The sequence below is a fragment of the Pogona vitticeps genome, chromosome 2 (genome assembly GCF_051106095.1).
Source record: "Pogona vitticeps strain Pit_001003342236 chromosome 2, PviZW2.1, whole genome shotgun sequence".
Taxonomy (NCBI): domain Eukaryota; kingdom Metazoa; phylum Chordata; class Lepidosauria; order Squamata; family Agamidae; genus Pogona; species Pogona vitticeps.
The window spans coordinates 246,841,965-246,867,576 of record NC_135784.1 but is presented as its reverse complement, the minus strand read 5'-3'; the positions used below and the strand labels follow the sequence as shown (position 1 = coordinate 246,867,576).

General features: G+C 38.3%; 1 protein-coding gene across 4 annotated transcripts in view; it reads right to left on the bottom strand.

Moving 5' to 3' along the window:
• SYK (spleen associated tyrosine kinase) overlaps positions 1-25,612 on the bottom strand; it is a 58,222-nt gene that overhangs the window by 14,501 nt on the left and 18,109 nt on the right. For 2 of the 4 annotated variants that reach the window (XM_020797541.3, XM_020797542.3), the window contains exons 2-7: positions 20,605-21,056; positions 19,881-20,041; positions 13,717-13,855; positions 10,724-10,811; positions 9,236-9,279; positions 5,930-5,998 (exon numbers count right to left, since the gene is read on the bottom strand). In XM_020797541.3, coding sequence (XP_020653200.1) covers positions 5,930-5,998; positions 9,236-9,279; positions 10,724-10,811; positions 13,717-13,855; positions 19,881-20,041; positions 20,605-21,012 — 909 coding nt within the window. In that variant the 5' untranslated portion in view covers positions 21,013-21,056. The remainder of the gene's footprint in view (positions 1-5,929; positions 5,999-9,235; positions 9,280-10,723; positions 10,812-13,716; positions 13,856-19,880; positions 20,042-20,604; positions 21,057-25,612) is intronic. The other 2 variants (XM_020797543.3, XM_072992379.2) reach the window with 1 other exon arrangement.

The window sequence follows — 25,612 nt, the reverse complement described above, 5'->3', positions numbered from 1 at the left end:
ATGTATATTTTTACAGATATTTGGGGAGACTTCATTGGCTATGTGTTAATAAAGACAAAGGGAAGCTCACCATTGCAAGAGTCATTGGAAAGGGAATGGAATGAAAGGAAGAGAACTGGTTATATTTCCAATGGTCCCAGTGCGGGGGGGGGGGAACCTTGATACAATTGCTTTGAAGCCTTTATGTTATAAAATGTGGTTGGGGTTTTTTGGTTGTGTAATGTCTTGTTATGTTCATAGTATCTTGTTATTTTATGTTTGTTATTATAAAAAAAAGAAAAAACACCCATTAATTCCAGTTGCTGAAAAAAAGTACTGCTGGTTGTACATGTAACTGGCTCATTTATGTTAGAAAAAATTCTGATTGTATTTATCAGTTTTGCTCTGGTTAAGTCTTCCTAAATATCTACCAAATAGGTACACACCCTAGGGACCTTTGACAAAGAAAACATTTTCTGATATTGCTTGACATAAAACTGAATCAAAGAAAACAAAAACATAAGGAATAGGTAACTAATTAGGGAGTCTGACATTTCAACTCCGTATCTCAAAAATGCAACAAATACTCTACACATTCATTCAGGAATAACTTGTATATGTAATTAATGTTAAGAGGGCATGCTTCTAAAAGCTACCTTTGTGATTGCATTCTTACTCCACAATCCCAAATACTTCCTTGGAAGCTGAGACAACAATGTGAACTCAGCTATATGTTATGAAGAGAAAAAAACACATCTACAAAACTTTCTCAATTATAAAGAATATATCCATATTTTATTGCTGTGTCTCATGACATACATAAAAACAGGGAGCAAAATGTTTCTATGCATCACTGGTGCAGTATCATTACACTAGTCAGCTTGAAGTAAAGTATTTTCAAGGGACTAAGTGCTAAGCAATTAATGCTTATGTGCTATACAACTGAGAACTGACACTAATATGTTGTACTCAGGTATATTCATTTGCTGGGAAGATGCAAAAATTCTTTTTTGAATGAAACAGACAAGCATGGAGATATAATAATGGGGCACTTGTATTTTCTTCTCCTCCAAAGCCCATATTCTATTCACAAATGAGGAACTGAGAGAAGGCATAGTTCCACTCAGTAGACTAAATGTACTAAGTGATCTTAAATAATCTGAACATCACTTATAAATATAAATGTGGTTCACATTAGCATTCATTAGAACTAGCATGAAGGTCAAAGATGTACAAATTCACTTTTCCCATTAAAAAATGGGACTGATCTGGCCCATGTGACAAGAAAGGAGGTGCACTTGAGTCAATCTGCTTTAAAAATCAGCAAGCACTTTTTGTTGTTGTTTAGTCGTTAAGTCGTGTCCGACTCTTCGTGACCCCATGGACCAGAGCAGTAGGGAGAGCAAGCAGAGCAGTAATTTTTCATTTAAAATATGAAGAAATAGCAATCTGACCCATTTACGTCTCCTCAAAACACCCTATATTAATAAGTATAATCAACCAACAAATATTAAACATGTTTTATTTCAGACTTTACTATTAAGGATGGTTTTTTTAATTTCTTAGACTACAAATCCCATAAATCTCTATTCTGGGAATTCTACCTGATTTACAGACACCAAAATGTGGCTCATTTGGGGAAAAAGTCTCAACTGGAAGGTTCTGAGGCTGAGCTAAGCCTAGCTCTACCCAGGCTTCTTGTTTCTGCCCCAGTGCTAGCAGAGAGCTTTCTTTCTAACAGGAAGCTAGGTGGAACTAGGCCTAGCTCAGCCTCAAAGTCTCCCAGTTGAGGCTTTTCTTCCAGGTGAGCCACATTCAGGTAGCTGTAAGTTAGGCAGAGTTTCCAGAGTGGAGATTGATGCTTTAGTTTGAAAAAACAAAAATCCTCTCCCTACTGCATTGTTCATTGCTTTGCATGAGCAGTGATGGCTATAGTTGAGGCCATGTAGACTGTGACCAGGATGTTTGCCTGAAACTTTTCAACAAATTGTTAAATGTTTTATGTTCTTTCATGAGATGGATAAGCTCTCACTGTTTTTGAGTTTTATATCATGCCTATGTATTGCAAGATACACATCAGTTTCAAATGCGACTTTTCACTATAAAATTGCCATGCTTCCGTCCTGTCATTTGGGAATCTGCCACAACCAACCAATTGCTGATGTATAGGAACACAGGCATCATGAAGTCTGAGGTACACTGACACAGAGGCCATACATTTGATGAATATTCTGGGTGTTACAGATAAACCAAAAGGAAGGACTTTGAATTAGTAGATCCTGTTGCTCATTACAAAACATAGAAAATGATGATCTTTGATCTTGTCAGATGGATATGTAAAAATAAGTGTCCTTGAGATTTATCACAGCAAATCAGTTTCCCTTCTTCAGCAAAGACAGGGTTGCAGACAACACTGGACAGTGCTACTATTTTAAACTTTTTTGCTTCTTTATATGAGCTGACATTCCTCAAGTCTAGAATTGGCATCAGTATGCAATCCTTCTTGGGGACCATGAAGTAATAAACCCCCTGATTTTTGAGATTTACAGGTTGTACCACATCCTTTTCCAGAAGTGTCTTTATCTCTTCTTCTAAAATTAGAGATGATGGCACTATCCTGAAGCATCCTATTAAGAGGCGGAGTGGAAAACTCTATTGTGTAGCTGTGGGCAGTAATAGACAAGACCCAACCTTAATTGGCAATGGCATGCCAGGGGTTGATGAATGGCACAACACATTGGCATGTACGGTATATGATACTACTGCCTGTGTTGTTTTGAGACCAAATGTAGAGGATGTGGAGGAATTTATTTATTTATTATTTATTTATTTATTTTATTTATATCCCGCCTATCTGGTCGGTTAAGACCACTCTAGGCGGCTAACAGCATATTTGGGTCTTATACCTGATATGGTGGTATTCTGAGATGGGAAAGCCTGCACTAGGAAGCCTGGCACTGAGCCTCAGTGCAGGACTGTATGTCCCATCATTTCTGCCCTTTGCAAATCAGTGTAGGGTGACATGAAAAGCCATTTAGCCCCCACATATAATAGGAGCAAGACTCCATAGAAGAAAGGGGGATGATAGAAGTCATCCCCCATTATGTGACTGTAGAGAAGAGGAGAAGGCCAGTCTTTATGAAAGTTTTGAGAGGCAGAGGGTTGAACAGTGTCCAATTCTGAAGATGTTGGTTGAGATCAGGTACTGGTATCATTGTGGTGTCAATGCTTTTTGGTATGTTTCTGTGACCAGTGCAATGCAGGGTCTCCCTCTGATGTTTGAGAGGAGAGGTCCCAAATGAGTGACTGTGTGAGAGGTAGTAAGGCACTCAGACAAAGTTGTGGAGCTGTGTCCTATTTGAGATGGAACAAAGGCAGACAAGCTCTTCCTTTGCAGAATCTAAGGGCTGTGGGGTTGGACGAAGGATGCACTGCCACCGATATCAGCTGTTTTACTTGTTTGCTCCATGGGGTCAGTTTTGAGACTGATGGGATCATCATCATGTATTTTGAAGCGATTTCCTGGAGCTAATGTAATCAACTCCTCTTGAGTGTTCTGTGTAGTGCTGCGCTGTGGCGCCTCTATCCATAGGGACTTTCCTGGGGTCTTGCAAATGGATACCGAAGCTTCTGTGGATTCTTTGGAGAGATCTTTCCCAGAAATAAAATTTGAGTCTCAACTGCCAAATTTTCATTACAACTCTGGTGAATTTCTTACAAAATTTGCAGGACTGTGTCTGGTGACTCTTCCTGAGGTAGTACAGATATCTGGAGTACAGATATCTGTCTTTGGTTCCTCACATTTATTAAATGAAGCCATAAAAAGGTGGGAACAAAGTGAAATATTAAAAATATTAAAAGTGAAATATTAAAAACTAATTATTTTTCTTCTTTTTTCGATATGAAAAGAGAGCAAATGGGCTAACTAGAGAAGTTAAGAAAGAGAAAATGCCGTATTTTTCGCTCTATAAGACGCACCTCTCCATAAGACGCACCAAATTTTTAGGAGAAGAAAACAGGGAAAAATAATGTTTTCTTCACTCCATAAGACGCACAGACTTTCCACCCCCCTGTTTTGTGGGAAAAAAAGTGTGTCTTATAGAGCGAAAAATACGGTAGCTATTTAAAAATTCTGTTGAATTTTGGCTCTGGAATCAGTGAGGTGCTACTTCACTAGTGATAAAAAAGAACAGAGATTAACCATCAGGCAGAGGAGCAGGCACTGAATGATGGGGCAGGGCTAACAAGTTTTTTCCTAGGCTCTGGAAGATTCTGGCAACATCTGCACAGGTGTAGAACAACCCATTAGTATGAATCACATAAAGCATGAAGAACAATAAAATCACTACAACCAGTGTAATGTGAGCAATCTTATAGCTGTTAGGAGCTTATGGAGGCCAATCCTCCACCTGGACATACTATCTTCAACTGATATTCATCCGCCCTTCACATTATATCATTCCCAAGCATATTTAGAACTCAGTAGGATGCTTTGCTTTCTCACTGATAGCTTTTAAATTTACAACATACTTTTCTGCAAATTTAGGAGTCTAGTATAAAGAAAGGCCTATTATGTGTATATGTAGCTCAATTTCCCTGCCTTGCTAGGCACATGATAATGCACACCTATACATGTCTACTCAGAAAGCTTAATCCCGGATATATTTGCCATTAGTGTGAGTAGATGACACTTTTGTTGATAACTTAAAGACCCCAGCTTGTAGCACTATTACTGCAATTTCTGTAACAAGAGTTTCCTATTGAAGATTTCACTGAATCTTCTACTGAAGCCAAAGTTCTTTGCAGTTTATGTAAGTTTGTGCATAATAAAGATTGGTTTTCTTCTTGCAGCAGGAGGGAAACATTTCAGAGAAAATAGTTCCCCGAAAAATTCAGATATTTTATTGAACACAATGTTACTTTTTAATACCATTAAATGAATGAAACATGGATAGGCCCTTTAAAAGAGACTGACAAAAAACAAGAGAAAGAAATCCAGGATTCTAAACTGGAATCCATTCCATGGTCCACTATCCCGTATAATGGACAAAATCCTATGGATGTTTGTGTAATATGCCATGTCTAATTACAGAAAGGGTACCATGGCACATATTGGATGTACAATTGAGCACATGACCATGTGCATGACTATGATGGCAGTTTATCAGTTACCCATAGTAAGTTAAACAAACCTTACCAAACACCAGTAGGATTGTGGCCAATTATAAGGAGACCAATGACAAAGACCTAATTTTGGAGACCAATGACAAAGATCTAATAAAAATGTGTCTGTGGGCACATTTTACTGAATGACCTTACAGAGCCCTTGGGTTCAGGAGCCCCAATAAGGCAGTGCTCCTGATGAAGGGAGTGCTCTATGTTTATTCAGCTAAACAGACATGTTCAGATTCATGCTTTTAAACTGTAATTCCCAGAATTCCATAGGCAGAACTTCCCAGAATTGGACTGCAACTCCCAGAATTCTCCAAGAATTCCCCAAGTAGTATTCTGAGAGTTGCATTTCATAAAAATCCTCCAAAAAACAAAAACAAATCTGCATATGCCTCAACACATATAGGTATAGCAGACTTTGGGGAGAGGGAGGGACACTGGGAGTGAGACTTACCTGTGCCTCCTCTTTCTCAATATAGCTATTCAAACTATCAAGCAATCATCTAGATAGGGTTTAATTTAAGTACCACTGATTTAAATGGTGTTACACTCAGTAAGATTAAATCTGGATCCAACCTTTATTATTTTTGCAAAATAAAAATTGTGGGTTAATGCTACAAGCTAAGGCCAAAGTAGAAGCTGAAGAAAATTTGCAAATACACACAGAGGATTAGAAGCAAGGCACACAGTAAAACCATCAATAAGAGATATAAGTGAGATGAGTGTGGGAAACTCTTTCCACTTATTTATATATTTACAGAACACTATGTTTATGCACCTTTTTTCTTCCTGCCTTTGGGAAAGTGTATGATTTGATTCTGGTGATAATTCCACCTTGTGTGCCAATCTAGAAACCATAAAGGATAGCAAAAGGATAAATAAGTATATCAGAAAAATATGAAGGAATACTTAACATGCATGTTTGTTTCTTTAGGTCTTTCGTACTCTCCTCCCTCCTGATTCATCCCTTTGACCCTATCCTTAATACTTCTTGCTTGCCATTCATGACACTCACACTTCATAGACCTACAGCCCCTTGATTATTTATGTACAGTGGACTCTCGACTTACAGACGGCTCGACTTACAGACTTTTTGAGTTACAGACTTCTCTGGCTGCAAAATTTAGATTCGACTTGCAGCTGGAGAATCGACTTACAGACCAGAAAAAACCCAAAATGGAACAAAAATAGAATAAAAACCGCCGGTTATGGGATTAATCGGTTTTCAATGCATTGTAGGTCAATGGAGATTTGACCTACAGACTTTTCGACTTGCAGACACCATTCCAATACGGATTAATTCCGTAAGTAGAGGGTCCACTGTAATACACTGGTGGCTGTCGAATTATGTAGAAATCACTAGGAACTTTCAGACATAATGAACAACGATGTATTATTATGGAATTTATAGATCTATGGGTCCTAGAACACTTGCAAGGAAATTTTCATTTCCACTGCAAGTTCAAGTAAGATGCTTTCATTTCCATTTTTTATTACCAACAATTAAATGTTATATCCAAACCTGGAGATACTACAGCTAATTTTAGCCACAGTTTATGGAGACACACCAACAAAATGTTTCTGTTTGTGATGGTAGTTTGTTTCAACAATCCATAGTTAAGATTAATTGCAGTTTGAGGTTACAGAGATAACCTAAACTATGATTATTTTTAAAAAATTCATAACAAAAATCTTTGACTCTTCTCCTCATTACTGCACCAATGGAATAAGTGTGGACGGATCTGAGACTTGCCTAGAGATCCTAGAGAAACCATAGGCTAGCACTACTTCTGAACTCAAGCATTCTTCTAAAACATTCTTGATAAGCACACCATGTAAAATGGAACACTTATGACCATTGTATAGTTTTCTAGGGAACTGAGAAATCCAGAGCTTTTCACATTCATGAAAATCAGCAGGAGCAGAATTGCAAGATGCCAACTGTTTGTTTTTTGCAAGACATCGTATATTCTGAGAAATTACACATCTTCAAATGCCAAAACAGTGTGGAGTGAGCTGCAACAGAACTTACACTAAAGTAACACTATGATACTTTACTGTATTAAAAATAGCCATTACTGGTTTTGAGCATAAACAGATCTCACATATTTTATTTATTAAATAAAAATGATCATTCACCTATGTTTAAGTACATTTTGTGCAGTACACTATAATATCTCCTGCACAGCCTCTTTTCTTTTCAAAACCATAAGAAATGTGGCCTCCAAGAAAAATACAGGATATATTCCAAATTTAAAATGACTAGCTTAATAAACTTGACAGTTTGCCTATTTTAAAATTTGCAAATTATAAAAATGTCTTTATAGTGATACAATGAGCAAAAATAAATGCAGGAGATCATCAATAAATGTCACTGGATGAAGAAATCTTCATTTTCTCAACAATGTGGGGGAATATATCTAAATATTGAAAATAGAATCTTTAGATTCTTTGTTGTCTATACATAGCTTATATTTAACAGTAATTGTTTTCACTTAAGAATTTGTAATGAGGTGCATTGAAGGTTTAGGAAAACTTTTATTCCTACTGCCCAGTAGAGACAGTCATATAAACAATAGCAATGAGTGTAAAGGCAGTCTACAGAACCAAAGATAGTACACAGCTATATAGGAAACACCAAGGGACATAAAATAAGTAATTTAAATTGGTAATCCTTTGAACTTTCTTTCCCAGGAAGTTCCTTTGATATCCCTTTCTCAAGATCTTTCTTTGAAATTCCTTTCTCAGGATTTCCATTTAATATTCCTACAGAATGAAGCCTATTTTATTGTTTTAGCATACTTTTGCTAAAGGTAAGGAAGATATGTGTCTCTATGCTTCTCAGATAATGGCTGTCTTCCCATGCTTCATAGACAGACACTAAATACTGGACTTTGCTATACGTATGAAATTCATTGGCTATCTTTATATGCTAAATCCTAATATATATTATTATATATCAAAGTTGCAATGAGGGGGATCTCCACATAGGCACTACTAGCAAATAAAACAAAGGGAATCAGTTTGTAAATCTTTCTCTCTTCAGCCCATGGATATAGCCACACAGGAACATCTTTAAACATAAATGTCCAAAGACCCCTCTATAAGACAAGCTGTCTATATGCAGCATTCTTCATCTTCCAGGCTCTAGCAATTTAAATTATTTAAAAAAATTAAGCTCACGTTCTTTCCTTTATATCAGAAGCAGCAGTCAAGGTGTTTACTTTTGCCACTAACAAATGATATCAGACTTACACGCCAAGCCGCTTCACAGACAGCTACAGTACATGCCAAGCAGCTACACATGCAGTTATTTGCCTGGGTGAACTAAAGCCAGAGGAGATATCATCTTCCACTCAGTTTTAATTTACTGTAGTGTGCTATCGACAAGATGGGAGTTGCAAGGATTAAAGCCTCACCTTACAAAACGTTGTGGGAATTTTCAGTAGAGCTCAATATATGAAACTAAGAATTTTTATACCCGGTGTTCTATTTCTCACTTCCACACACTCAAAATGACTTCATAGTTTCTTGGTTAAAACATCATTTGATTCTCCATGATTTTCTTTCATCCTGTCTCCTACCTTGCCCTCTCCCACTTCAGCTCCTGACAATATATTCAAACCTGTTACCGGTATGTAGCTGAATTTTTGGAAGGAAGGCTACATAGTAGAGCAGGTAAATACATGCAGAACAACATACTTACAATTATTATTCTGAATGTAGAATCAGTGTTTTCTCATCTCAAAATCTAGAAGATTGCGACTACTAATAATCTTATATAATATATACAGCAGAAAAAACTAGGTAGCATGCAGTTTGGCACTTATTTTTGTTGTACTTACATTTGTAATAATTAGCTTTACATAATGTCTGAAGATAAAGGAAGTAAATCTATGCAAGGTGCAATACTACTGTATCAAAATATGCAAACATTTCAATACTGTATATACATACGAAAAATGTTGTATGTCATTCTATAGGTATGTATATACTAACATTTCAAAGACTAACAATTAAACACTATGATACTTTACTGTATTAAAAATAGCCATTACTGGTTTTGACCAGAATATTGTCTTACCTTACGTACAGGAAGTGCTGGTGTTTGACTAAAATCAGATTCACCTAAGATAATGAGATATACTAATTACTACTACAACATCAATTGCAAGAATATGTTTATAGGAGAAATGTCCAGCAGAAAACCTTCAGAAAGTAGATTCACATAGCTCAATCTAGTTCTAGCTTGATTCCAATGAAGAAATGCCATTACAAAATAAGGACGTGAATGTCCCACTGAGCAACTCTTTTGTTACAGCAAACTATTAAATACAGTCTACCATCCATCTTATGGTTATTAAAACTTCAAACTTAGTGAAGAAGCTTTAGTGCTACTAACTAAAAGGCAGCACAAGATAGATTTTACAAAATTACAAAAAATTACAAAATGGCTTTGCCAAACTTGCCTAAACCAAAGGTGCTGCTTTAACCTCTACTTTCATTTGTGCTGCTATAGGAAATATGGGAAAGTAAAACTGGCAATGCTATCTGTACAAAAAAATTGTAACAGGGCCCATGCCGTCTTCTCTAGAACTTTTACACAAAAGGTATGCAGATTACGAGTGAACTAGAATAAATATGTGTTGCATTCATCCTGTCTCTAGTGCAAAATGGAAAAGCCAGCAACAGGTCAGTGAGTTAAGATCAAAACTATAACCTAATCAAATCTCATACAGGGATATACAGAGAGGAAAGCTCATATTTGAAAGTTTTAAAACCACTGCATGTTGTACTCTGTCCAATTGGAAAATCGGTCCTACAGTTAGCACCACTCTAGTTTGGAACAAGCTGTATAAAAACATTTATCACAGATTTTATAAGGTCCCCATTACTGTATGTTATTTTGAGTGGGAGCCTTTTAGAGATAGGTTAACCATATCGTTAACACCTTCAATAAGCTTTGTTGACTTTCAGTCAAGCTTAGCCTGGCCATCAGCTAAACTGAGATGGTCATCTCAAGCAGAAGAATCCTGGAAGGGTGGAAGATCCACAATTGCCACTCATCTGGCTACTGCCTGAGACAGTGGCTGCCACTAACAATCTTTCTTCCTCCAGCTGCCACCCATGTGCAAACACCAGCTGCTTCTTGGTTAACTAGTTAATCTGAGGGTCCTTGGGGCCAAGACATTATGGGACAGGTAATTCTCCCCCACCCCAAAAAAATAATGCTTTAGCTTCAAGAATTATTCACACAGCTAGCTAGCATGGTCCATACACACTGCAAAAACAGCACCAAAAACAATGCACCAGCATGCTCCTCCTACTTCTCTGTTCTGGTGAGTGTTGTGCTGGTGTGATATGTAATGGTAGTCTTCTCTCACATCAGTTGGCAGACAGCTTATGTCAGTACTGTTCTTAGGGTTAGCAATCTGCTTGAACTACTTTGAAAACATAGGTCCATGGTATCTGATCCATGGTGCCCATTTCCTCAGTGGTATTCTAAAGTTCAGTAACGACACACAAAATGTATGGATTTAACTTCCAAATTTTAAAAGCATTGGTCACTCACCATTTGTCAAGTGAGCATCTGGATTTGGAACTGGATCTGTAATTATTCTTAGAAGTCCATCTGCTTTATAGGAATAATGCTCCACTAGCTGAAAAGGAAAGAGAAAAAGAAAGAAAACATTGGAAGAGTAGAAAAATAACTGCACAAACACGCTATTAAATTGTTACTAATGGCCTGCAACCAAAGACTCTATTGATAATGTTCAGTTAATATATAAAATACAGCCACCCATTCTAGGTTTCCACTCTTATGGGATCTCTGGTTTTAGCCCTGAAAATGTCCCCTGTGCATTTTGCTCTTTTGCTACTATTGCTGCTGAGCGGCAGTAGTTTCGAGACTACGTAACAGTTTATTTAAGCATCACTGTCTGAAATACATCCCCTCCTTCAAGACATAAGCTTGCATTAGATCTTCATCTGTTATGAACTGAGAGTCTGAAGTTCAATGCAAGGATGAGTGGACAGAATTCTTGAAGTATCATTTCCAAAATATGAGCATGGAAAGTAAAGGATTACCTATGCTGCATTCAGCAGCAAGTGGTGAAATTTCTCCAGAAGACACAGAAGAACTAGCTTAATAATGTGTATGGAAACTCCTTAAAAGTGAATCCAACTGTGCCTTCTGGCAAATAATTTAATTTGTAGTAAATAATACAACTGAAGCAGCTACTATATCTGTTAGCTAATTATTTATTGTGTCTGTAGTCAGAATGAAATATTTATTGTGTCTGTAGTCCTTTTCAACAATGCATGCAAGATAACAGCCATTGTTGAGGCCATGAATCCCAGTAACGTTTGAACCATGAACACTGTCCCTTTTGCATAGGATCTGAATTAGTAAAGCTATGTAAATCTCAGTAAAGCTATGACATTCTGTTTCCTGTTGTGGGGCATGTATGGCTTTGCAGCATTGGAGTTCAGGAGTGCACTGATATAATGCCAATTTCACCACAGAATCTACAATACTCTCCTAGACAGTTAAAATTCTGCTAATAAACACAGCAGTTATTATGTACTTTCTGTTTGCTCAATTTAAAAATTCAGTGTGAAAACAGCAGTATTCTAGCATGAAAACCAAATCATATTGAGTCAAATATTTTGATTCCAGATCCAAGAATCCCCACCCAGCATGGCCAGGGGCAGAGAATTATTATTATTATTTCAATATACACAGAGAGCCCAAAGGCTCTCACTTCTGAACTAATTAATGAATATAATCTTAATTTTTGTGCCAATGACATGGCTATGAAAGATCTCACGTCTTGACATACAGCACTTCTAAGGATGTTTCAAGTCACATGATCACTGGGAAGAAGTAACAGATAGTTAAGCTAAAGAAAGATGAATGATATCTGCTTATGGGTATCCTTGAGAAACACATTTCTGATTCTTTGAATGTGTTTTATACCAGAAAAGGCAACCTCTGAAGGACTGGGAACTATCATTTCCTACCCAACCCCAGTGTTTGGTGGGCTGCACCACAGCCCCTCAATTTTTCACATCTCTCAGAAATCTTGGAAGAACTATTTGCCATTTAAATGCAACACATGCAGCCTGGCTAGTAAAAAATATGAAGTGACAGGCTGGTCACTTCCAGTTTCTAAAAAAGGCTAAATCTGGATTAAATGAGGTCTGAAGGCAAAATTATGTTTAAATGATATATTTCATCCCTTATAGATTTTACAGTGAAATGGGGGGGACTACACACTGGGACCTGAGAGACTGAGAGAAGGGCCTCTTGGAAGATCTTTAAAAGCAGAATGAGTTGGGTGTTATCAGCACAATGGTGGTAAGGTAAAGGTAAAGGTTCCCCTTGACATTTAGTCCAGTCGTGTCCACTCTAGGGCACAGTGCTCATTCCTGTCTCCAAGCTGTAGAGCCAACATTTGTCCATAGACAGTTTTTGTGGTCACGCGGCCAGCACGACTAGATACAGAATGCCATTACCTTCCCACTGTGGTGGTACCTATTTATCTACTTGCATTTATACACTTTCGAGCTCACTGCATCGCCTGGATTTGATCTTACTACTGCTGTTCTTCTGACCTTGCAGCACAGAGGCTTCTGCGGTTTAACCCGCTGCGCCATCATGTCCCTTTTACACTGGTGGTACCAGACCACAAAATTCTGGACAGCCACTTTCAGGTTTTTAATGCATATGTGAAAAGTAAGAGGAATTATGGAAGCCTGAGACCACAGGCTAATGGTCAAAGTGCTGAACAGGAGAATTGAATTAACTTTCGGATATAGAGAGTCCTGGAAATGACTAGAAGTTGACACAGTTCATGAAATTCATTGAGAGGAGAGATACAAGTTCCCCTTTCCATATTGCATCGGAATAACAAAAACACTATGTATGACTCACTCATACATATACTATTACTAGTTCTGTGTAAACTGAGGTCACTGCAAGAGAAAAAAACTTGGTGAAACTTATACAATGAATCTGTGTGATCCAATTCTCCATATACTAAAGTAATAAAATACATGTGCAACAACAAAGAAGTACAGTATCAGTTTTATCAATATTAACAGAACTATACTGAATATAAGTTAAATAAACTGATTTCTGACATTTTCAGACTCTTTTTGTGCTTTCATTGACTCAAACTATAGCATTTTTAAAGGATGACAACAGATGCTTCAAAACAGAATCCTAACTTTATCCCGTGTTTCAGACTAGCATAACAAAAATGCTGTAACATTTTGGTGTTTTATATTATTTTGCCATTTTTATCAGTAAATTAATTTGTATTCAATGATGCTAACAATTTGCACAACCACAAAAATAACCCAAATCAGCTGACAGTTTTCAAAAATGGATACATGGATTCATATTAACTTTGGCAAGCAAAGTTTTCTATTTTTGCTAAAACAAATGATAGGCAAAGTCTATTCAATCTGATATAGTTGGCCTCCTATCAAAGCAGAACTGATAATATCCTCTCAATATACCCTTCCCACAGAAAGTAGAACATACAATACTGAACGAACCTGGCAGAGAGTATCAAACTTCTTTCCATCTGGAATCGACAGTTTTCCCTTCTTGTCTTTATCAATGCGATAATGTGCTACCTTTCCTTCATTGAGGAGACAGAGGGCATATGATCCATTGTTGTCTCTTTCTCTAATCCTGCAAAGACAAGGAGAAAGTAAAACACACATTTTTGAGTACAGGCAGAAATAGGCTCCATAAAACTCTTGAGTCTCTCCATTTTATATTATTATGTATTACAACATGTATCAAGGCATCTCAATGGGACATCAAAGATGAGCACTTTTGTTGTTTAGTTGTTTAGTCATGTCCAACTCTTTGTGACCCCATGGACCAGAGCATGCCAGGCCCTCCTGTCTTCCACTGCCTCCTGGAGTTGGGTCAAATTCATGTTGGTAGCTTTGATGACACTGTCCAACCATCTTAGATTCTGTCGTCCCCTTCTCCTCTTGCCTTCACACTTTCCTAACATCAGGGTCTTTTCCAGGGAGTCTTGATGGCCAAAGTCTTGGAGCCTCAGCTTCAGGATCTGTCCTTCCAATGATCACTCAAGGTTGATTTCCTTTAGAATGGATAGGTTTGTTCTCCTTGCAGTCCAGGGGACTCTCAAGAGTCTCCTCCAACACCACAATTCAAAAGCATCAATTCTTCGGCGGTCAGCCTTCTTTATGGGCCAGCGTGTGAAACGAGTGCAATTGTACAGTAACTGGAGCATTCTTTGGCATTGGCCTTCTTTGGGATTGGGATGTAGACTGATCTTTTCCAGTCCTCTGGCCACTGTTGAGTTTTCCACTGTTGAGTTTGCTGGCATATTGAATGTAGCACCTTAACAGCATCATATTTTAAAATTTTAAATAGTCCAACTGGAATCCCATCACCTCCACTGGCCTTGTTGTTAGCCATGATTTCTAAGGCCCACTTGACTTTACTCTCTAGGATGTCTGGCTCAAGGTCAACAACCACACTATCTGGGTTGTCTGCGATATTTAAATCTTTCTGGTATAATTCCTCCATGTATTCTTGCCATCTCTTCTTGACATCTTCTGCTTCTCTTAGGTCCCTACCATTTTTGTCCTTTATCATGTCCACCTTTGCTCAAAATGTTCCTTTAATACCTCCAATTTTCCAGATCTCTGTTTCTATTATTTTCCTCTATATCTTTGCACTGTTCATTTAAGAAGGCCCCCTTGTCTCTCCTTGCTAATCTTTGGAAGTCTGCATTCAGTTTTCTGTAACTTTTCGTATCTCCCTTGCATTTTGTTTCCCTTCCCTTCTCTGCTATTTGTAAGGCCTCATTGGACAGCCACTTTGCTTTCTTGCATTTCCTTTTCTTTGGGATGGTTTTGTTGCTGCCTCCTGTACAATGTTACCAGCCTCTATGCAAAGTTATTCAGGCACTCTGTGCACCAAATCGAATTCCTTAAATCTGTTCTTTACTTCCACTGTGTACTCATAGGGGATTTGGTTTAGATTACACCTGAGTGGCCCAGTGGTTTTTCCTACTCTCTTCAGTCTAAGCTTGAATTTTGCTATGAGAAGCTGATGATCAGAGCCGCAGTCAGCTCCAGGTCTTGTTTTTGCTGACTGTATAGAGCTTCCCCATCTTTGGCTGCAGAGAATATAATCAATCTGATTTCGATATTGCCTATCTGGTGATTTCCATGTGTAGAGTTGCCTCTCGTGTTGTTGGAAGAGAGTGTTTGTGATGCCCAGCTTGTTCTCTTGACAAAACTCTATTAGCCTTTGCCCTGCTTCGTTTTGAACTCCAAGGCCAAACTTACCTGTTGTTCCTCTTATCTCTTGACTCGCTACTTTAGCATTCCAATCCCCTATAATGAGAAGAACATCTTTCTTTGGTGTCAGTTGTAGAAGGTGTTGTATGTCTTCATAAAATTGGTCAATTTCCATCTCCTCAGTATTGCTGGTTGGTGCATAAACTTGGATAATGAGTACTACCCATCTTCATTTTCCCTACTGACATTCGATGGAAAGTTAAGAATCAGGAGGTGAAAAACTGTTCTAAATTGCTCAGGTAGTCTAGTTTGTTAACAAAAATGCTCATTATTAGGTTCTAATTTCTTCATTTCCAATATACCAGCCATTCTTTCCCTATGTGTAATATTTATGGATTCAAAATAAATATATTTCCAAAATATTTTTAACTTAAAAGGATACCTGCTTAATTTCACAATGTTCATTGAAGCAGACACAAGTGCCTAGAAATTCTGACAATTCAGAGCTTCTAAATTAGAGACTCATTTTATTGTTTGTAGAAACTATCAGATCCTAACATTCAAAGGTTCTTCCACCTCTATGTACAACTATCCCTCCTTTAAAAAGCAATTAGATTGAGACAAATGTCGAAAAAGAAAATGCATCAACTTATTATATTCCTGTAACAAGGCTTTCTGAAAGAATGAAGGAAAAGGAGAGACAGGCAGAACAACTAAACTAATATGATCTTGTCAGAAGCCTTCCAAACTACATGGATGAGAAAGATTTTCCCGTTTCCGAGTTATGGGCACATTGTGCACTTTTTGGCCTGTCTATAAATAGGAAAGGTAACTGCTAAGAGAAATAGAGGAAGAAGTGCATTGCAAATGTTGACATCACATGGTGTAGTCAGATGAAGGGAAGTCCCAAAATGCAGGATGAAAATGATTGTTCCAACATGGAGAAATCCATGGCTTCTAATACCCATCAAGGGTAGTATAACAAAGAGCTGATGCCCCGAATAGAAAAAAATGCTTTGATAATTTCTTTATGCAGTTACAGAATTTATTTTTGCACAAAAACAAATTCACAGATTTTTTTATCAGCCATTTTAGTATGCTTTGCAGCTCCTCTGATCTGTTTCTTATTTCCTTGGCCTAATGTTCAACTGCTGACTGGGTGGCTTAGTGGTTTAGATATCTAGCTGTAGAGCTGGAGGTTGTGAATTTGATTTCCCATTGTGCCTCCTACAAGTACAGTGGTGCCTCGACTTACAAACGTCCCTACTTACGAACATTTTGACTTACGAACAGCTCCGTTCGCAAAATTTTGCTTTGACTTGCGAACGGAGCTTCAACTTACAAACAGAAAAAAGGCAGGGGGAAAAGGTGGGCAATTAAAATTTCTAACTATAAGTAGCAATGAGGCTGCTTATTTGTACTGTGGCGCTTTCATTTTCGGCAGTTAGAGTGTGTGTTGTCGGCTTGGGAGAGCCTCCTTCTGCTTCAGCGTGAGTGAGTGTGTGTGTGCAGGGAGGTAAGCTGCTGTTTTCTCCTTTTAAAAACTGTTTTGGGTGGGTTTTGGCTGGGGCGGGTATGTTTCTGTGCTGTGTTGTTGGTGACTTTGCTGTTATTTTTTGAGTTTTTTCTTCTTAAAGCCTCAGCAATGGAGGTGGCTTTACTGTTTATTTTTGGAGGCTCTTTCCTTCTTGGAGTCTCAGCAACGGAGATGGCTTTACTGTTTATTTTTGGAGATTTTTCTTTTTCTTAAAGCTCCAGTGCCTTCCAACTGGGCTTGCTGTGTTCTTTTTTTTTTTTTTTTGGTGTTTTTTTCTTCGGCTGGAATGGATTAATCGGTTTATGGGAAATGGTGCTTCGACTTACGAACATTTTGACTTACGAACACCATTCCAATACGGATTAAGTTCGTACGCCGAGGCATCACTGTAGAACCAACCTGTGTGGCTTTGGACAAGTTGCTCAGTCCTGGGTCATCCTCAGAAGAATGGAATGGTAAACCACTTCTGAGTATTCATTACCTGGAAAAATCCTGAAAATTGTCACCATAAGTCAGAATTGATTTGACAATACATGATGATGATGATTATGTTCAGCTATTGGAGATGTACTGCAACTTTAGAAACATCTATCAGAGACACTACTGAGCACTGCTCAGTTTTAGTTCCTGGTCCCTAAGGACCACATTGTCAAAATTATATATGTTAAGACTACAGAAAATACAGCTGCAATGGCAGGGAAGAATTGTGGCAACTGTAGGATGTATAGCCTCTGTCGTGGTGCTTCTGTATGCCCACTAGCTGTGGAAGTTCAGAAAAATCTATGGACTGAAAATGGCCACATCTAGTTATTAAGCAGGACCTGATGTACAAAGAAAGTTTTGCAAAGTTTATTTTCTATTACTGTTATCATTGTTCAGACTAGCAAATACAATTCATACTCTGGTGGGAATCATTTAATTATCTGTAAAGAATGTCCGTTTTCTTTTCTTATGTCTGGTGTTAGCAACATTTCATTCTACAGGGCAAAAAGGTCCAACTAATCTGCAGTCCAGCTGTAATCAGGGTGGATTTGATTTAAATCCGTTTGAAATCACAATTTAAATTACCATTTAAATTTTAAACATTGGATTTATTTGACAATTTAAATCAAAACAATCATTTGAGTTTTAAAGATGGAATTGATTTGAATAATTGATCTTTATTCATTCTGGCTGTAATAATTGAAGACATGAAATTACATCTCCAAAAAGAGCCTAGCCTTACTATGGGATTGTGCTGGATTGGCAAACCTACACCTACAGAAAACACCATGTGCAGTAGGTTCAGTTCCAGGTGTTTAATTAGTCTCCTCTACCTCCCAAAAGGGACGTGGTGGCGCTGCGGGCTAAACCGCAGAAGCCTGTGCTGCAGGGTCAGAAGACCAAGCAGTCGTAAGATCGAATCCACGCGATGGAGTGAGCTCCCGTCGCTTGTCCCAGCTCCCGCCAACCTAGCGGTTCGAAAGCATGCAAATGCAAGTAGATCAATAGGGACCACCTCGGTGGGAAGGTAACAGCGTTCCATGTCTAAGTCGCACTGGCCATGTGACCACGGAAGATTGTCTTCGTACAAAACGCTGGCTCTATGGCTTGGAAACGGGGATGAGCACCGCCCCCTAGAGTTGAACACGACTGGACAAAAATTGTCAAGGGGAACCTTTACCTTTACCTCCCAAAAGCTTAATCAGGAGCAGATCTGGTCCCAACAAGCTTTACAGTCATTCACGTATTTATTGCCTACAGTCCAGACGTGCTGCTGTGAGATAATGCATGGTCTTTGGAAATCAGCACAACAAACAAAATAGGCTGGAACTGTGCTTACGAAGTGAAGCAACAGTACAAAAAATAAAAAATGGATGGTTCCCTGATTAAGGCTCTGATCCCTAAGTGGAGAGCTTTACTAGGCAGCCTGCCACACAGCAACTTGTTTCTCACTTTTGACTCCAGTTCTTCTTTTTATATATTTTTTTCATGCAGATTTACAGTAGCTACCATAATTCTCATTCCCCCTGGCCACAAAGGAAAGAAATTCTCATCTATAAAAGTATAAAAATTATTTTTTAACAGCAGTGTGCTTCAAAAGCATGTGCAGTACCCTTACAATGAAAACATTACAAATATTTTTTCTAAAAACAAAGTTATTGTTAATCCCAACTCAATAATTTGTGAGGTTATTTTTGTATATCAGGGAATGGAGATTAAGCAAGATTAAGAAGTGAATGGTGTTCCAACTTTTCCTGCTGGGCACATTTCTTTATTGAACTGAGATAAATGCTTGAAAGAAAGGCACAGCATTTCATGTGTGACAGAACGACAAAGAGAAAAAGCGATTCGCCGAAACACTGTTAATGTTTTAGTCTCTCTTAGAAAACTTTATTAGCTAAAGTTGGTTAATAAATGTTAAAGTATAATCCAACAGTAACGAAAGAGTGCTGTTTGGAAACTAAAACGCTTTTCACAATACATATTCATAAGGGGAAGTGCAAAGGTCTGACATTTCACAAAATAACCAGATGAAAACTCTATTGGCTTCTTTCCAGATTCATAGTGCAATAATGGAAGTTGAACTGGCTAATTTAAGTTAGCTAATAAGATACCAGTTGTACACCTGGTCATGTGGCCAAGCACATGACTAGCACCTATTTAATTAGCTTCAAGCAATCACCACAACTTCTGTAATTATGGTAACATATGCAGAAAAAAAACTCAACAGGATCTGGACCCAAATCTGTGCAAAGTTATATTGTTGTCAGTATAACTTGGATATGCCACATCAGTAAAAATAACAACTTGAAATGTTTAGAAACAAGGAATGTGTCATATAGTTTTCCTACTACTCCTGGAAATTGTCAGCATTAAGTTCTGGAAATTGAAGAGGGAAATGTTTACTTACAAAAATTTCCCATTGGTCTTTGTCCCTAGAAGAACACGCTGTTCTGAATCTTCACGAGATATCATCCCATGGAACCAAGGCATCTTTAAATGTGCTGTTGTCGCAATCAGTTTTTCTAGCTGGGGTTTCTGACTAATAATTGCTTGCTCAAGAGCATGACCCTGCAAGTGGACAAAATGGGGCAAAACTGTAAGACTGTAATACAAAACAGCTCTATAAGGCAAGGCAAGCTTACAGTGGTATAGATACTTTCAAAGGTTTTGCAAACAGGTATTTGTCTAACAATGTCTGAAGCTGTACCTTGCAAAACATGTTGTTTCATATCTAGCTAGCTATCTAAAAACAACAAAAGAGACAACAAGAAAAATAAGTCTCAATACTTCAAAACGGGGATAGATTTCAGAGGAATAAGAATCACAGAAGAAAACCACCAAGAAATATGCTTTAAGTAATACCCTGGCTACTAATACAGACTTGTTGCTATGTGGATGCTATTTCGAATACTCAGCTTCTTATTCCCAAAATTTAGAAGAGAAAAAGAGGCCAGCCAGAAAGAATAGCATTTTTGTTAGGGTACAAGACTTGGCATACACGCTTTGGGTGCTACAGAAAAAACTATGAGGATTCAATTCACTGTCAATTTCTTACGTTCCATCTTTTTCCTTAGCATCAGGTGCCAAAGCACAGAGAGAATACCATTGTAGAAGGAAGATAACGAACTCACCTGTAAGTTCCATGTTTTTTTGACATATTCCCTGATTAGATTCTCCTTCAAGTCCTCAAATTGACTAGTTTTTGGTTCAACTCCTGGTGGTCGACTACAAGGTTTTCGAAGTAAGCAAACAAGACCATCAACCTCATCTGAGTGGTAATTAATGAGTTCTACAGGACTTCTGTGGGATCTTCCTCCAGTAATGGCATAAGTGCCACTAATTTCCCTCTCAATGGTATAATGATAAACTCTTCCATCATGCGCCAAAGACAAAGCAAAACCACCTAGATAGTTTCGGCTCTGTCGCAGTAGGTACAGTCCATTGCTCAGTCCACTTTGCATCAAATAATCTTCAGCTTCTTCCCGTGTGATGTTACCAAAGAAATAAGGAAGGTGGCTGATGGAACTAACACTTGCCATTTTTTCCTTTCACTTTTTAGTTCTTTGCAGTAATTATCTTACACCTGGAAACAAAGGAGCATATGTTTAAGAAAAGTAACTTCAAAGAGGAAATCAAACAAGAGGCAGCTGGGAAGTTGTAAGTTGCCCACCTGCAATAGTTGTACCAAGAAAGCAGACTGAGAAGAGAAAGAAGTCACCTGATCACAGCCTTCCATGTTACGGAGACTTGTATTTTATTTTGATTTAACTATAGTCATTACTTCTAATTCTGCATAAAATTTGGATGTGCAAATTTAAGTGCATAAATGTGTGTGCTGTATTTTGTCTTCATTTTTCATAATACATGTCTTTTTCAAAAAACAATATGTAAGCCACCACCTTACACGTAGACCAGAATTGCCTGCTTATTAACAGGTGGGAGACACTGCAAAGCAAAATAAATAAATAAATAAATAAATAAATAAATAAATAAATAAATAAAATTAGATATTTTGAAAATGTTGCTGCTTTTATATACAGTACCGTAGTATTCAGTTGTCAATTCAGCTCTCAGCAGTATCAAATTACAGAACACACTGGGGTCAGTGACTGTCTCTCAATTTAATCCACCTCATATGGTTGTTGTAAGCATAAAACAAGAACGAAAGCCATGTATGCTGCCTGGAGTAGAAAAACTGGGCATGAATGTGATTTAACTACAAGAAAATAAAATATTTAAGTGTTTTTCTTTTGACAACTTTAGTTCTAAGCTAATTCAGGAGGTTGTGCCTGAGCGAAGACTGCATAAGTGTCAATAGAGAGGTGTGTTAAGCTAGAAAGAAGCAAAATCAAGAGACCAAAACCACCCCTTCAAAAAGATACTTGCAAGTCTATTCTCTCTTGTCCAGTTTGGTCTGAGCTGGGAGACACACACCACATAGACCTTACAGAGATAAGGATCAAACTGTCTACAGTATTTTATTTCCTTAGCATGAGAATAACAGCAGTAGGAGAAGAATCAAACAGTAGGAGAAGAATCCAAGCTAACAAGGCAGTGATTTTACTACTGTACCAGAGTCCTTGCTGGAAAATGCATACATGCCCAAAGCTCTAAGGAAGTAAATTCATTTTAAAGCAAAAGGAAGCAAGGAGTAAAATATAGAGAACAGCTTCTGGAAATATACAGTATAATGAAGTACCAAAGCTGGTGAGGCATAACCTGATGGCACAGACTTAACATGCATAACCTGATGGCATAAAGCCTCAAAACCACACACAGTAAATGAAGGAATAAAAGCTCATGGAACAAGTGTGAGACAAAAGGCAACTTTCATTTTACTTGACTAACTAGCTCGAATCAGCTGAGCTGAGCTCTTAGCAGATAATAAAATGAGCACTTCGGTGCAGGCCAAGTACTAGAAAGCCAGCTTTCTAATATTTGGCCTGCATACAAGTTCTTACATGAATGGAGCTGAAAGATGATGCAGCAATGAGCAGGTTTTCTTAACCTTTCATAACATAGAGAAGAAATAATACAGGTGTTGAAGGCATGATCTCACACTTACACAAGACAGAAATGTCCAGAGGCACAAACAAAATTGATTTTTTTAAACAGACACATAGAAAACTGTCATCTTGAGATAATTAATCCAGCTCACTATGTCAGTTTCCAGTTGCAGCAGCTCTTTATGGGAGGGGTCCCCAGCCCCCGGTCCGCAGCCCAGTGCTAGTCCATGGCCTGGGCCGGACTGCGGAGACAGATCTCCCCCTGCACACACTGTCCCCCCCGCGCACAGCCCCTTCGTGCCCGCATGCAAGTGCATGCACACCCGCACACCCTGCCTTTCATGCATGTGTGTGAGCCTGCATGAGCGTCCCCCACCCTTTGTGCATGCAAAATGTCCCCACTCCTTCGAATACAAGTGCATGCCCCACCTTCGCCAAAAGGTCCGTGGTGTTAAAAAGGTTGGGGACTACTGTTCTAGGGTTTTAAATGAGGATTTTTTTCTTACTTGTACTCAGAGATAGCCAATACGTTTTGATGGTTTTCAATTTAAGAACTGAACTGGGACTGACTCTATTTAGCTTTCAGAAGCAGATGCGATGGTGTTTCCCCCTACCATCCCAAGGGGTAAATAATAGGCTTTGTGAATACTTACTCCAGTAAAGGATGTATGTTATCATCCCTATGTTCTTGGTGTGTAGCATAGGCTGAAAGTACTTTAGCCAACAAGTTCATAGCATGGAATATTTAAAGGGCTGCGAAAACATATTCTTTGTACACAGAAGATCCCAGGTTGAACTGCTGTCATCTATTGATAGTGTAAGAAAAGAATTGTGCCTCAAAGCCTGGACAGATATTTCCACTCACTGTCCATGACAGAAGGCATGTCAGGCCAAATGGTCTGACTCCGTAGAAGGCAGCACTATGTGAACCTAAGAATCAGGGATTTTGCAGCTTTCATGTATAGCTGTTACTTAAAGGTTTGTCTACATTCCTACATACAGTTGAAATATACAATCTACTAGAGATGCAGATGCATTTTCCATCTCTCTGAAAGCTACATGTACTGAATTAAAAGCAAATTCTAGGTCTGATTATGATTCTATAGCTATAGATTGTACCTTGCCAATTATTTTTATACTTTTATACCTACTATTTTTATACTTTGTTGCAGTTGGCTATACCCTACACTTTTTAATTTAAGGCCTGGTGGGGGTTTTTTTAACAGCAATGGTCTCAGGCCAATGCTTTTAAAATCATTACTTTAACTTTACACAGGAAGCCACAACAGCTCAACTGTTCAGTGTATAACCTGCCTTTCTATTTCCTCCTGTGGGTAGTGGACATTCAGAAGAAAAAAAAGGCTGCTTCAGAAGAAAAAAAAAAAGCTGCTTCAGAAGAAAAAAAGGCTGCTTTAACCTTTCGTTAGTAAGCAGGAAACTAAATGGCAGAAGAGAGAAGTAGTGATGCTCAAACCAGTCTTCGGAAATATCCTCCAGAGTATTTCAGTAATTATTTACTTAAAGCAAGGGTGGCCCACCCAGAACAGGTGGCCCTCTCTATCCTCAAATCCTCCATACCACCACCACCACTGACAAGGTGGCATCACCTTGTTGGCAAGGTGATGTCTCTGCTTTTTAAGATGCTGTCTAGATTTTACAAGAAAGTAAAATCTGTCACTGGCTCCATATCTTCCCCTTCTATTTGCCAGGAGTTGATGGGACCAGTGGCCATGATCTTAGGATGTTGTTTTTTTGATGTTGAGTTTCAGGCCATTTTTTGCACTCTCCTCTTTCACCCTCATTTAGAGGTTCTTTAATTCCTCCTCACTTTCTGCCATCAGAGTGGTATCATCTGCATATCGGAGGTTGTTGATATTTTTTCCGACAATCTTAATTCCAGCTATTCTGGCTGATTAGATTGGACAAAAAAAAAATCAAATTTAAAAAAACGACAAAAATATTGTGGAACTTACTAAAAATACAGTTTTAATGTGACTTTTGTGGATCAAATCCACTTCCTTTGACATTAGCATAAGACGGCATGACTGTCATATTTATACATGGGTTCCATGTCCATGTATAATGGGACTATGTGTGAACAGACACAGCAAATTGTGACTCTAATGAATGAGAAAGTGTATTTGATCCATGAAAGTTCAAATTATAATACTGTATAGCAGTTAGTCTTTGAGGTGCTGCAGTGTTTATGGCTCTTGCTTTTTTATTTTGTTTTTTAATTTTTGTCTGATATGCTTGCATAAACTAACATCACAACTTTTTGAAAACAATTGTGGCTGATGAATTCTAGATGGTGTAGCACAGAAGATAAATTTTCAAGTCTGGTTTGAATCTCATTCCCAAACAACCGCTAATGGGACTGGGAGTATCATATTGGATTGGCTCTTGCTTTTATACATGACTATGGGCGTGCATGGAAAGTCAGACAGCAAAGGAAGTTAAGCTAGAAACGTTTCTTGTATCAATCTGCATCTCTGAGAAAAATAACATATTCATGCAGCTGGAAGGGACTCTAAAGCTACTGGGTCCAATCCCCCACTCCATGTAGGAATCTGAATCAAAGCAGATCTGATAGATGTCTGATTCCATGGGATCGCTATAGTTCCCAAAAGTAACTTTTCTAAGCTTTGGTTCAGTTTACTTTAAGAATGGGTAAACTTCAGTCCATTTTTTTTTTTTTGTAAACGCAAGCATGTTAATCCAGAGACGACCCTTGTACCTCTCTGTAAGAGCAGCTCAACCCATGTCACTGTCCCAGATTAGGAGAATAAGATGTTTTCTTCATTCCTTTCGAGTGTTTCTCTGATCCAGCTTGGCCTTTCTAAATTCCATTTCTAAAATTAGGGTCTGGACACATGCCATTGACTCCAGTTTTTAGAGTTCACTTCCATCTTCTCCCATGCTGCCCTCCACTATGGCAGGTTAGGGAACTTGGGACCCATCAGATGCTGCGGGCCTATAATTCCCACCAGCCTCAGCCAACAGAGCCAATACGAAGGAACACTGGGAGCTGCAGTCCCGATATCTGAAAGGCTGCCCTTTGCTCACTCTTGCCTTATATTCTGCAGCACCACTACTAATTATGTTTGCCATTCTTCACAAAAGGAAGGAAGGA